The sequence below is a fragment of the Lampetra fluviatilis genome, chromosome 6 (genome assembly GCF_964198595.1).
Source record: "Lampetra fluviatilis chromosome 6, kcLamFluv1.1, whole genome shotgun sequence".
NCBI lineage: Eukaryota > Metazoa > Chordata > Hyperoartia > Petromyzontiformes > Petromyzontidae > Lampetra > Lampetra fluviatilis.
In genome coordinates this window covers 7,893,387-7,906,488 of record NC_136280.1, presented here as the reverse complement: position 1 = coordinate 7,906,488, position 13,102 = coordinate 7,893,387, and the positions used below count along the sequence as shown (strand labels likewise).

At 38.7% G+C, this 13,102-nt stretch overlaps 2 protein-coding genes across 5 annotated transcripts in view; one reads left to right on the top strand and one right to left on the bottom strand.

Annotated features, from left to right (window-relative positions):
* PI4KA (phosphatidylinositol 4-kinase alpha) overlaps positions 1 to 13,102 on the bottom strand; it is a 67,913-nt gene that overhangs the window by 29,018 nt on the left and 25,793 nt on the right. The window lies entirely within an intron of this gene.
* LOC144932909 (pigment epithelium-derived factor-like) lies at positions 608 to 8,641 on the top strand. The gene is made up of 8 exons (XM_078857307.1): positions 608 to 630; positions 1,064 to 1,147; positions 1,284 to 1,464; positions 2,465 to 2,620; positions 3,294 to 3,497; positions 3,860 to 4,002; positions 5,948 to 6,161; positions 7,864 to 8,641. Exons 2-8 carry the CDS (start codon positions 1,082 to 1,084, stop codon positions 8,217 to 8,219), a joined length of 1,320 nt encoding a protein of 439 aa, XP_078713433.1. The 5' UTR covers positions 608 to 630; positions 1,064 to 1,081; the 3' UTR covers positions 8,220 to 8,641.

Genomic DNA, 13,102 nt, shown 5'->3' with positions numbered 1-13,102 from the left:
ATGTAATCAAATGTGTTCTGGGATTAATTAGTACTGCTACTGATGCTGATGTTAATGTCAAACAAAAGTATCTAAATGAGGATCAAGTGATGGCTTGCATCGTAAAGGAACATGTATTTCCGTCTTTACACAAACGTTAGCCATTTGTCCATAGTTAACGAAATGGGCCTCACTGAGACTCCCAGAGCTCATCAACACACACCAAGTAAGATGGTATTTAGGATATTTTGGGGGATCTTAAAACCACTTTGTGTGTGAACGTGACATCTCGTTGTGATTCAAAGACATGGGAGACACGGGAACTCTCGTAAAAGAGAATTGTATATTCTTCGGTAACGAAAAATACTTAGCATGGCTTAAAAAAGCCTTAAAAACCACTGTCCCACAATAGTGATTTTTCCCCCCCACTTTCCTTGAATGAAAAAGCAGCATAAAAAGAAGTAATATATAAGGTAACAAACATACGTTTGCATGTTTTACACAATAAGCAGTCAGGCCAATTCTGCTTAAGGCTGCAATTTTGAAAGGTCACAAACGTTTATTCAGTGACCCTCTAAATATTTACCCAAGATCTCTGGCATAAAACAGTGGGATCCAGGGCCACAGGAAATTCATTACTCCACAAGTCAGGTAAGCAATTAACTTCTAACAAAATAACCCAACACTTAAAGCAGGGATTTTATTTAAATATGCAAGAAATGTCTTACTTTACGTGAACAAAAACCTTGCTGGGTTATACTGTAAGAATGTGTTTTTATTAATCATTGACTCAACTAATCTGACGTGTTGCATTGGTAGACAGTGGCAGTTAGCAAACTTTAGTAGTTTTTTATTTCCTTAACATTTGTATTTCTCCGTGTATGTTTTGTTTGTAAGATGAAAGTATATAGAATAGAAATGTAATTAGTTTTTGTTAAATAAACGATGTATATTTAAGAAAATGTCTTAGTAAAACCATATTCAAATGATTCAACGGGAATGAGTCCCCCGAGCATTGCATATGCAACTGTGGACAATATGTACACAAGCTGAGCAGTATTAAACCATATTTTGTATTTTCCAGCCCTTCAGTTAAAAAAAAATGCTACCGATTTTGACTTTACTTCTCTTGGTGACGTCTGCAACGTCCTCAAGAAATAAACACAAGGTAACTCGCGACAGCGTCGTGCAGTAAACACAAAGCGATGGTGATCGTACATTATGCCACACATTCATGAAGTCTATTGAAGAGTGTTATCGCCTACTTTGGTGTCAATTGTTTGTCTTTTGTTTTTACTTCAAAGGAACATGACTTTCCACAGCAAATGGTAGAACCCACGACTTCATTCGCCATGACCCGACTTGCAATGTCTCAAGCCAACTTCGGTTTCGATTTGTACCGTGCTGTTGCGCAAGAAAGCCCTGGAGAAAACATCTTCATGTCTCCCCTGACCACTTCGTTGGTACTTGCCATGCTTACTGCTGGTAAGGGCTGCTTCACTGGTTATCACTACTGCTGCATAACTAATTTGTAAGCACATACGGAAGGTTCACCCATCATTAAACAACACACCGTTTCCCCATCCATGATAGCAACGCACTGCACAGTATAATGGATGTAAAATTTCGATTTAAAGCTTTCGTGACTGCAGGGATTCATCTTCTTGGTTCTTTCGGTAAAGTCACGTAGAATGGAAATATTAAAATAATGAAAATAAAACATAATAAAATAATTCTCACGATGTTTCGGCCACAACGCAAGCAGACCTGTTCTGCACCTGAGGACGGCTGCTTGCGTTGTGGCCGAAACGTCGTGAGAATTATTTAATTATGTTTTATTTTTATTATTTTATTATTTCCATTCTACGTGACTTTACCGAAAGAACCAAGAAGATAATGGATGTACTTGCCATTTACGGGCTGTACTGCCCGATGCTGCTTCTGCATCAACTTTCGCTTAACGATGATGGTGTGCTGCTACTTTTGTGAGCACATTTACGCATGTTCATTGATCATCTAACAATGCACCATCCGTGACAATAATGGACTGCATAGTGTAATGTAAGTTAGACCATTTGTTATCAGGCACTCTTTTCAGACAAATCCGCCACGAATACATCACAGACAAACCATGACATTGAAAGGCTGTATATTTGTTGACGTTAAACTTCAATCTTGAATAACTGTGACTTGCTATTACTGAGCTAAAATGTACTTATTTGAAGGGTAAATTACAGCCATGTCGTGGCCCGTCATCTGTGTTCCACTGTCCTATCACAGCTGCGTCACTAACTTTTATCCCACTTGTACAAGTATTTTTTATACATATGAACAACGTAATTATGTTTAAGTAAATTTTGCTGTAAGTATACGCAAATGTACTGTATATTCTGCATTCAAAGTCAAAAATATCAATGATGCAAGTATATTTAAATCGTACCGTTGGACTGGGATAGTAAACTGGATATTGTGTCTTGTGTTTTAGGGGCTCATGGAACTACAGAACAAGCCCTTTCCAGAGCTCTTTACTTTTCTCATCTTCGCAACCCCAACGTGCACAGCACATTCTGTGACCTCATCCAGAAAATAACGTCCGGGAAAAGTGTGTCCAAAATGGCAGCTCGCATCTTTGCGGCAAGAAGTAAATATGTTTTGTTTTCCATTTGTTGTCAAAAAACGGACCAAGGGATATGATTACAAAAATGTAACACAAATGAGGGAGCATTTGCAAAGTGGTTGTGCACACTGTCCTATGAAACTGACAACCTGAGTTTGAGTCCTAGCAACAGCTAACATTGGTGGTCGGTGATATCCAAACTGGTTGTGGACCCCCCCCTCCCGATCCAAACCACTTCACCAATCCACAATAACCAGTGTTGTGAAGTATGGTCAAACAACTCCCTCAAGCGATATATCGGCGTGGGTAAGCCTTCGTGCAGCAGTGCATTGACACAAGACTGAAAACTAGCATAAAGTACTGTACTGTAAAAAGCAGAGGTGGTGTGGTTTAACTACGTGACTTTACCGAAAGAACCAAAGAGTAGAGGTGGTGTGGTGATGCACCACACTCACTGCAATATGTGCTCGGCGGTTCGAGTTTGATTCCTGGCCACAGTGAACGTCAGCGATATCTGAATTGGTTCTGCACAATACCTAGCCCCATCAACCTACCCACCTTGACTAGGAATGAGGAAATGTGATTAAAAAAAAACATCTTGACCGACGTGGCATGCAGAATGACTTCATTCAGCAGTGGATTGACAATGTGCTGCGAATGATTATCTGTGAAGTAACATAATGTGTTCTCTTTTCAGACATTAAAATCAAAAAGGAATTTTTGGATGTAGTTGAACAAAACTACCATGCAAAACCAGAAAACCTCCATGGTCCTGAAGAAAAAGACCTAAAAAGAATAAATAGTTGGGTGGAAGAAAAGACGGATGGGAAAATCAAAGATTTTCTTCAGGAGCTACCGAGCAATTTAAGAATGCTACTCCTGAGTGCTATCTACTTCAAGGGTATAAGAGAGGCACACGAGGCCGTCTATGAGCCTCCTATTCATCCACTTTTCCATGTTCTGCATAAAATACCTTGCTTTATTTAAACCATTGAATACAACTATTTATCGTGCAAGCAAATGTGTTCAATAATGAGAAAGAATATTGCATTCTATGACAGTTGTAATGTTTTATATAGCGGTGCATCTTTGTTAATATAAATGCTGTAACTTATCTGTGGACATTAAAATAAATACATTGGAAAACATAGCATTGCAATTATAGTTTCACAAGTAAGAAGGCATTTGAAATTAACTTTAAAAGCGAAGTACTGAAGCTATGTCTAAAAAAAACCCTGTATTATGGATTATTTATGTGTTTAGGGAAGTGGGAACAGCAATTCTATAAAGATAATACATCACCAGTCTGGTTCCATGTCAATGAAGAAAACAAAACCATGGTGGACATGATGTATGACTCTATATACCCAGTAAAGGCAGGACGTCATCCATACCTGCCATACAAAGTAAGCTGCATCACTAAATGCTTTATTGACCAAAAATTCCACACTTGATTTACTTGACATTTCTGTACATGACAAAGAGGCTCAATATACCGAATATACTGCCAAACAAAATAATAAATCCTTGACAAAGACTCCACATCCACCAGTGTTCCTAAAGAAAAACTGGCATCAAGTTTGCCAACAAGTGCCTGAAACTTAGGCATATAATCTGGCTGTCCATTTCCATCTATAAAAATGTCTCATACAGCCCCCCCTGCCCCTAATTTTTCCATTTGCTACAAATAATAAATGTCTTCCTCTTCTGTTTTTTGTTGCATACAGCTATTTGGGATGCAGTCACATTTAGATATTTTATAAGTACATTTTATTGTAATATTGTATTTCACTGGCCACATGTGCGCTGAATGGGCCTGAAACAAGTTGTGTCAGATCCGATTTTTCCACAGCAAAACCAGATCTTGGTTGTATATACATGTACAAGATATTTTAAAATAAGCTCCCAAATTCCAGCTCTACTGTAATGTAAGGGGCTGGGTGACCTCTCACTCATTGTACAAGTTGTTGGGATCCATTCCTATGTGGAGAAGGTGCTCTTATTAAATGTGTATTCAGGATTAAAACTATATAGATAAGCGCCTCCCCCCTCTCCTCCCCCTTAACTTGTATTTAAGAGCTTGCATCTTGAATACCTGCATCAAGCCTTGATTAGCTGCATCCAGCCTTGATGCAGCAAATCTGGCTGTGACGGTCCCACCTGATGACGGAGACTTGTGTTGCCTCCGAAACGTCGTGATTTTATTATTTTATTTTTATTAATTTTAATTTCATTTTTCACCTACGTGACTTTACCGAATGAACTAAGAGTATGAATCCTTGCAGTCACGAAAGCTTCAAATCTAGGAGGATTAAAACTAAGTAGTTTTCTCCGTTATTATTGATGTTTAAAGTTGAAGGAAGGAAGGTATTTTTTAATAGTGTCAGAAATAAATAACCTGAATCAATATCCCCACGTGGGAATCGAACTCATAACCTTACAATCAAAACATGTGCTGATTTTGGTTCACATTCCAATAGATTCAGTCGATCCAATCACCTCATCCGATGACAGCCTTTTCACACAAAAAAGGATTCAATTGAATCTGTACTACTAATAGTGTAAAAATACCAAGGAACAATCACTGAAACTTCAGCTTACACGATGTCTTGTTTAATCCATGTCATGAAAGTATCATGATTAAATGGTGGGGCCGAGTGATGCAGTGGTTAGCGCATTGTGCTACGGACCAAGTGCAAGTCTCCATCATGGCGAACGTCAGTGTGAAATAACATCTGAATGGCTAGAATCAACTTAATCATTTTACCAAGATAAATGCCTGAGGTGGTTATGCGCACTTGGAGGTGTGTTTGGTGGATCACGTATAGAGAGTCATCTTGTGATACCTCACACACTGGCAGGTTAAATATGTATTGGCAAAAATAAATAACTAGTAGGTTTCTAAACTATCTAAGCACCGTCCCATGCTCTTTAATTTTCTCGTCAGCCACGATCAATCCACTGCTGGATGAAGTTATTTGCAAGCCATTGCCATCCCTCATGGTCCTTCATCAATGCAACGATCCACCTACAATCCTGCACAGGAGGAGATTTAATCTCTCCATTTCCTGGGTGGATGTACTTCTCAGATATGCTCCATCATTATTTTGTAGCATCTGCCCATCATCCTTTCTGGCAACATGCCCTGCCCAAGCCCATTTACTTTTCTTAACAGTTTGATTGATGCCTTTAGATTCTCACTTCACGATATTATCTTCATAATAACGATAAAAACCTCAAACAACTCAAAGAGTATCCCAAACGAGCCACACACTGGAATTACAGTATTCAGACTTGGTGAAGCTTTTATCTGTAAACATTCACAGGACATTGTTTTTTTTCTGATTTCAGGTTGCACAACTTGAGTTCCAGGGTGACAAAAACATGCTGATATTTCTGCCTGACGAAGTGACGACCAACCTGACCGCCCTGGAGCAGAGTCTGTCCTCCGATCTGCTGCTCAACCTCACCGAGTCACAGCTGAAATCAGGAAATCGCATAGTTTATCTTCCTCGCCTGCGCCTCAAAATGAAAAAGGACCTTTCAACTGCACTCAACCACCTTGGTTAGAAAAATGCTGCACTGAGAATGAACAACTTAACAAACTTAAAAATATATGATAATTGTTTTTTTACCCTTTTATCTGGCAACAAAACTGACACCTTTTTTTACAAGGAGTCATGTTTGCATAGACCACAATACCTGCAGTCATAATGCAAACAAAAAACATAACTCTGATAATGTATGCACTGTCCTTGAAGTTGATTGATCCACACCCGAGACAGCTTTCCTTAGAGCCTAGTCTCAGATGGTGTTGGACCAGATGTTTGCATTATGACTGCAGGTATTGTGGTCTATGCAAACATGACTCCTTGTAAAAAAAGGTGTCAGTTTTGTTGCCAGATAAAAAGGGTAAAAAAACAATTATCATATTTTTTCTTCTGGCAAATGACGTTCCAATGGTGTTAAAAATATACGTGAACGCCAAAACATCTTAATTATGTTAAAGCAGGTTAAGTGAAGTGAGATATGGATTTGGAAATAATCCTATTTGGTATAATTCCAAAGGTATTTGGTTCTTTCAGTAAAGTCGCGTAGATAGAAAAATAATAACACAAAATAAAGTGAATAAAAAATAAAATAAAAACAAAAACCACGACGTTTCGATCGCAACACAAGCGGTCGTCATCAGGAAAAAGGGGGGAGTTAGCCTCTAAAGGCAAACTGTTTATAAAGGTTTAGAGATGGGTGCAGCCCAAGTGTGTCAGCAGCATGCGCAGGGCAGCTAATGTTAATGTAGGCCGGCAGTAGGTCTCCACCAAAATGGCCTCCAAGCAATCATTGCTCCTCGCTCCACACACCCACACTGCTGATGGTGGAGGTTGACAAGAAAACACAAATCAAGTGATGACCCAAAGTGGTTGATGACATATTTCGAATGATTGCTGAGTTTATAACCATCTTCTCGGTTGAAATTGTGTCTGTGTCTGTATATATGGATGGCTTCATGAACTAATCTTTGTTGATAGACGGTAGGCTTGCAAACTATATCATGTTGATATTGTTTGACAGCTTCTTAAAAGGAGAATCGTGTGGACTATTTTTACTCTTGGAGCCACTGAATGTTATACGTACTGTAGTCATTAGCAACGAGTTTAGATGTAAAATCATGTAAGTATTGACCATTTAATTTCGTTTACTTCGAAAGTAACTGAATACAAATCAAGAATATCAGCACTGCACCTCAGATTAGCGCAGTTGGCTATGTAAAGTGTGCAAGAAGTTCAACATACATACATCACCATCATCAGCCATGATGATGCTATTGATCACAATAATACAAAATGAACAATCCACTATTTAAGCTGTCACCATCTCCCATGGTCCTGCTGCAAACAAGAACTTCTAACAAGTGCACATGGCTTGATTTAATCGTTCCATCTCTGCGTTGGCTTCACTCTTAAACTGTTTCCTGATTTGGTTGCCACTCTGTTGTTAAGTTTCGACCACTGGCTACCATGCCTCGTACAGACGCGCCCTGCCGCCAAAGCCACTTACTTTTCTTGAATGTAAATTTTTCTAAAACTTGCATTTGTTCGCTAATCCACATGTTGCTTGTTTTGTCTCTCAGTGTCATTCCAAACATGCAGGCAAGCACAAATATTATACACTGCACAAAACGCCTGCACATGTAGATGTGTTCTTGAGCTATCAACAATAGTATTAATAACATTGTGTATTCCCCCTTTCTCCCAACCTATTTACAGGTTTGGATGACCTGTTCATGGCACCGGACTTCCATAAGATATCCGAGGAACCCCTGATAGTTTCTGCCGTTACCCACGTAGCCACCATGGACTTAACGGAGGAGGGGGCGGAGGCAGCGGCGGTGACCGGCGTTTTCCTCTCCCGTACCAATCCCATCTACCCCGTGTTCAAAGTGGACCGGCCCTTCCTCTTCCTCATTCGTGACACGTCTACAGGCACCGTGCTCTTCCTCGGACGGGTCATGGACCCGACCGACGCAGCCGTCGAGGAGGAAGAGGGTGCGGAGGGCAATCACGGGAAGCGTCGCCGCGGGCACGGCAAACGCCTGCACAAAACCCCCACCACAGGGCACTGATTGCACGATCAAAGCCCTCCCCGGGCAAGGGCGTACACAAATCACAATGCACATTCACATTTTGTTAAGTATACGCAAAGTGCCGCAGCGACGTTGGGGTCAATTTGGCCGCAGAGGGATCTCTCTTTTAGCTCGACACGAGGAGTAAACGACCATCTAGGAAATGTACTAGAAGAGACAATCTGTCATTTTAGTACCTGCATAATTCTCCACTTGACAGTCATGTAAATGATCTATTCCATGTTATACAACTGGCAGACACCCTATTTTACTCAAGATCTTCAATGTGGTAAAAAAATGTCATAAATATTATTTTATATATGGGATTTGTTTTGATTATTTTCAATTAATCTGTTAAAATGCAATATTAGCAGATGTTTGCTTTCTTATCCAAGCGTGACTAAGTACAAAATTAAACAAACACATGGATCCGGATGCCACATTATATTTGTAACACTAGCTGTGAAATACGACACCACGTGTTGCATGCAAGCAGTGTAATGTCCTTGGGAAAAGGTGTATGCAAAATTGTTTTTTTGATAGACGAAAATGACAACGTCCCAAATAATATCAAGGCTTATCACTATATTTAACTCCTTGTTCAACTATTATTCTAAAAAATGTTGTGTTTATGTTTCAAAAACGTCACACCTTGCTAAATGATAAAAAACATGTAATTAGGGAAGGCAAATATATAACAAATGGAGTGAAGTTCGTGTGAGTTTCTTGCCTCAAAAATGGTTACAATGTTTATATTTCTCAAGAATTAACTCTGTGTATAAGCTATGAGCACGTTGGTATACTGCGCACAGGAACAATTTGCTTTCTATGAAAAGTACATTTTGTTTCTTACTTAGGGTCTCTTTAACGATTGTAATTTAACCAAAGGACTACATTTAAGGGCAGTTTTTTTTCAAAAGTTATTTGATACTTAAATTTATATTCTGAAATTTAAGCTTTCTTGGTTTTGATACAAAGGAATGTCAAGATCTGGTTACATTTTTGAATCAATGTCTTCAAGAGTACAACACATGTTCTTACACAGCACAGAAATCACACTATTATTCAAACCTTTTATAATTCACATTCTCCAGATTATATGCTCCAGAAAGTAGAGCCATGCCCAAAATGTGTGGCTTCTGTCAACAAAGTCACAAAAGAAATCTGTTCACGCACTCACAAATGTACCAGATAATAAAATGAACAGAAAAAAATATATACATTTATATAATTGGTGCATTTCAGGCAGTGCCTCTTATTTCATAGCACTCAAACAAAAAGGCCACAGAGATGGAGATAAGAAGGATTTAAGAGACTGCATTTAACACGGTGGGGCCCAGAGAACATAATTTAAAAATATATTTGTAAAGTACCAGTTTTATTAAACAAGCATATGATTTTTTCTCGATTTGAAGTTTTCGTGACTGCAAGGATCCATGCTCCTTGTTTTTTTTCAGTAAAGTCACATAGGTTAAGAAAACAAATAAATTTAATTAAATCTGTTCGCTCACACACAAATGTACCAGATTCAAAAAAATCGTCAACAACAATCAAAAAAGAAAACAATTAAATTCAATTAAATCACAATTTAATTTCTTTTTTTCTTTTTTAACCTATGTGACTTTACCGAAAAAACCAAAGAGTAAGCATATGATTATAGGACAGACTCTCTACTTTAACTTTAAAATACCCGGGGATAAGTGTACGAAAATCTGGATTTGATTCCAAGTGCAATAAACTACTGGGAATATAAACTAATAACTAGTATTCAAGTGATTTTTCCAACGCAGTCATAAAATTACTACGCAGAAAATGCATATAAACCATGGGACAATAATGCACTTTAAACACGTTTAATTTAATCCCATTAAAAAAAAAAGTTTAATTTATTCTCAAGTCTATGTGAAAACGTCTCCAGCAAAGAAGATATAAAAAAGAAGCATTCCAAAAGCTTGTGTCCATAATAATGTTAACTGTAATTTAAGGAAAAAAATCTACTATTTTTCATAATGTCCGAAGTAAAGTAATTGTAACGTATGCTTTTGTTGGTCTTCAAAAGCATATGCATTTCAGGAAATCACAAAAAATGTCTGACAACACTCCACTCAGACTTTCATTAACTTCCGATGTTACATTGCCAATGTTTATCCAATTCAAAATTTGTGTTTCGTTAACATACCATCTGAATTCCCTCCTTAACCGCATTAAGAAGCAGACACTACCACCCTCGCAGCGGCTTTTGGCTAGCCATCGAACAAAGATGGTCACTGCATCGCGCGCTTTCAGATACGCTTCTGCGGCCATCTGTAATGCTCTTTCTTCCGATATTAGAAAGCCACTGAAGCTGTTTCTTTAGAACTGCTTTTTATATTAAGTTTGTCGTCCTTTCCTCGTACCTCCAATTAGCACGGTTGGCTATGTACAGTGCGAAAGACGTTCAACATACATAGATAACAGCAGGCAGCTCCCTATCAGGTTGTGAGTTAAAATCAAGATCAGGAGTCAACTCAGCCCTGAGCACTTTTGTGAGAAGTGAATAAAGATTGATAGCCGACTCCACCATATAAATGTCGAGTGTCCACCACTGGAGGTTCCTAAAATCCACTGGAGATGGGCAGCATCATGTACAGGCATTGTGTGAAAGTAGTGGCTAAAGGGGTTTTGGTTTAAGGATATGGGATCCCTGGTGTAATAACTACCAATGTTATAAATGAGTCTCCAGTCGCCAATGGCATCCCCAATAGCGCAGTGGTAATGATGGCATCACCAAAAGAACATAGGCCTACTATACATAAGCTAATGACAACCACAAAAGGGATCCCTATTTGATAATAGCATTGCCAATTACAAATGGGAACCCAGTAATCAAAATAGCATCCACATACACTGGAAAATGAGTAGCTGGTGCTCCGTACTCGACCTGAAACCAAGCAACACATCATGGCTTCTAAACATATTTTCCAGGCAAGCTCAGACAGACAAGATCAACAAGTATCTGCAGTCCACTCAAGTCACAGGTGGCTATAAAATGAGAAGCATAAAACCATTGCCCCATAGTTGATAAGACATGGTTTAAAACAGTACGACACAGACAATAATGAGGTTTGGCCACATATGCACCTTTGATGAAGTGAGTAAAGCAAATATGCACAAGGCTTTTGTTTGGGAGTCTGTAAGGCGATATATATTCACGTGAGGTGGTGATAGACAATTACAGTGGTACCTCGGTATACGTCGTTAATTCGTTCCAGAAGGTATGACTTATACCGAAAATGACGGACACCAAACTAATTTTTCCCACAAGAAATAAAGGGAAAGGAAATAATCCGTTCCAGAGTATAAATTATATTTTATATGGCATATTATACATTAATGGGGTTGTATAAAATAATTTAGACACGTATTACTAAAATGCATACATAAATAAAAATGCATTAAAAAATATATACAATTTAACATCACTTTACCGTGCTGAGAGGAGTTGATAGAATCCATTAAAACTACTGTACAGGCAGACTGAGGACAGGCGCTTTGTTTCAGTCGTGAACGGGGTCTACGCGGGAACGCGGTGACTCATCCCGACCCATACAAGTTCTAGCAAGCGCGTCGTATTCCAAGCAAGACGTCGTATCCCAAGACATTTTTTTTCGTCAAGACACGACGTATACCAAATTCGACGTATTCCAAAGCGGTCGTATCCCGAGGTATGACTGTACATCCGTAGGCAGTGTGATAAAGGATGGGCAACACAAAGCAGGTGTAGAATTTATCTTGTGGTAATAAGGTTTAAGTGTGTCACGAGTCTCTCAATCACCGAGCAAGCATCAAGCAAGAGAAGAAAAGTAATTTACAAAAGGCAGGCAATGCTCAAGAAAAGGATAAATAAGTAACCTTAGAGATAAGATTATTGAGATTAAACCTTCGAAGGCAGAAGGAACTACTGCATGGTTGAATGAGGAGGGGGCCAACATACGCTCGAGAGGCTACATGCAGTAAAGCATGCAGAAACAGTTTCCTCAGGATTGGAAATAGGCCACTATAATACTATTACATAAGAAGGATGATAGACAAGGGATATGTTTACTGAGAATACGAGGAAAGGTGCTTAACAGAGTTTTGTGGAGCAGAACAAATAAGCAAATATAAATGTGCTTATGGGAAAACCAGGGTGAATTTACAGCAGAAAGGTGTTGGAGCAAATTTTTACTTTAAACTTTCGTGACTGCAGGAATTCGTATTATTGGTTCTTTCGGTAAAGTCACGTAGATAAAAAATAAAATTCAAATTTAAAATAAATGTTTTATTTTCTATCTACGTGACTTTACCGACAGAACCAAGAATATGTGTTGTAGCAATGCAATATTTAGTCAGGCAGGTGAAAGAAAAGAGCTGAGATGAAATGCAATATCCTTGGTTTGTTTCGTGGACTTTAAGCAAGTACGTGATTTTGTTTGTAGCAAAAGTTCAGGGGAACTTCTATGTTGTTATAACACTAATTGTAAGGCAAGAGGGCACTTAAGAACATGCACAACTGAAAGAAGACTGGTGTTGATCAGACATATACTTTGTTGCCAACTTTGTTCAATATTGTTCTTCACCACATATTCACAAAAATCAAGAATTGGATAGACAGCACTCACGGATGATAATAGGTCATTTGAAACTGACAGACTAGGAGTCGATGATTAAGATTTTATAGCTACATTTTTGAAGCAGGCACCATAGATGTTGGCAGTTTAAGGCACTGGGGCTGAGCACTTAGGTTTGGATTACATATACAACACAATAAATTATTGTAGATGTAGTCAGGAAGAGGAGATTACAAAAGGTGGTATCGGATAGAGGACAGTAGTTTCCTCAGATAGGAAATTAAGTGCAAGCAA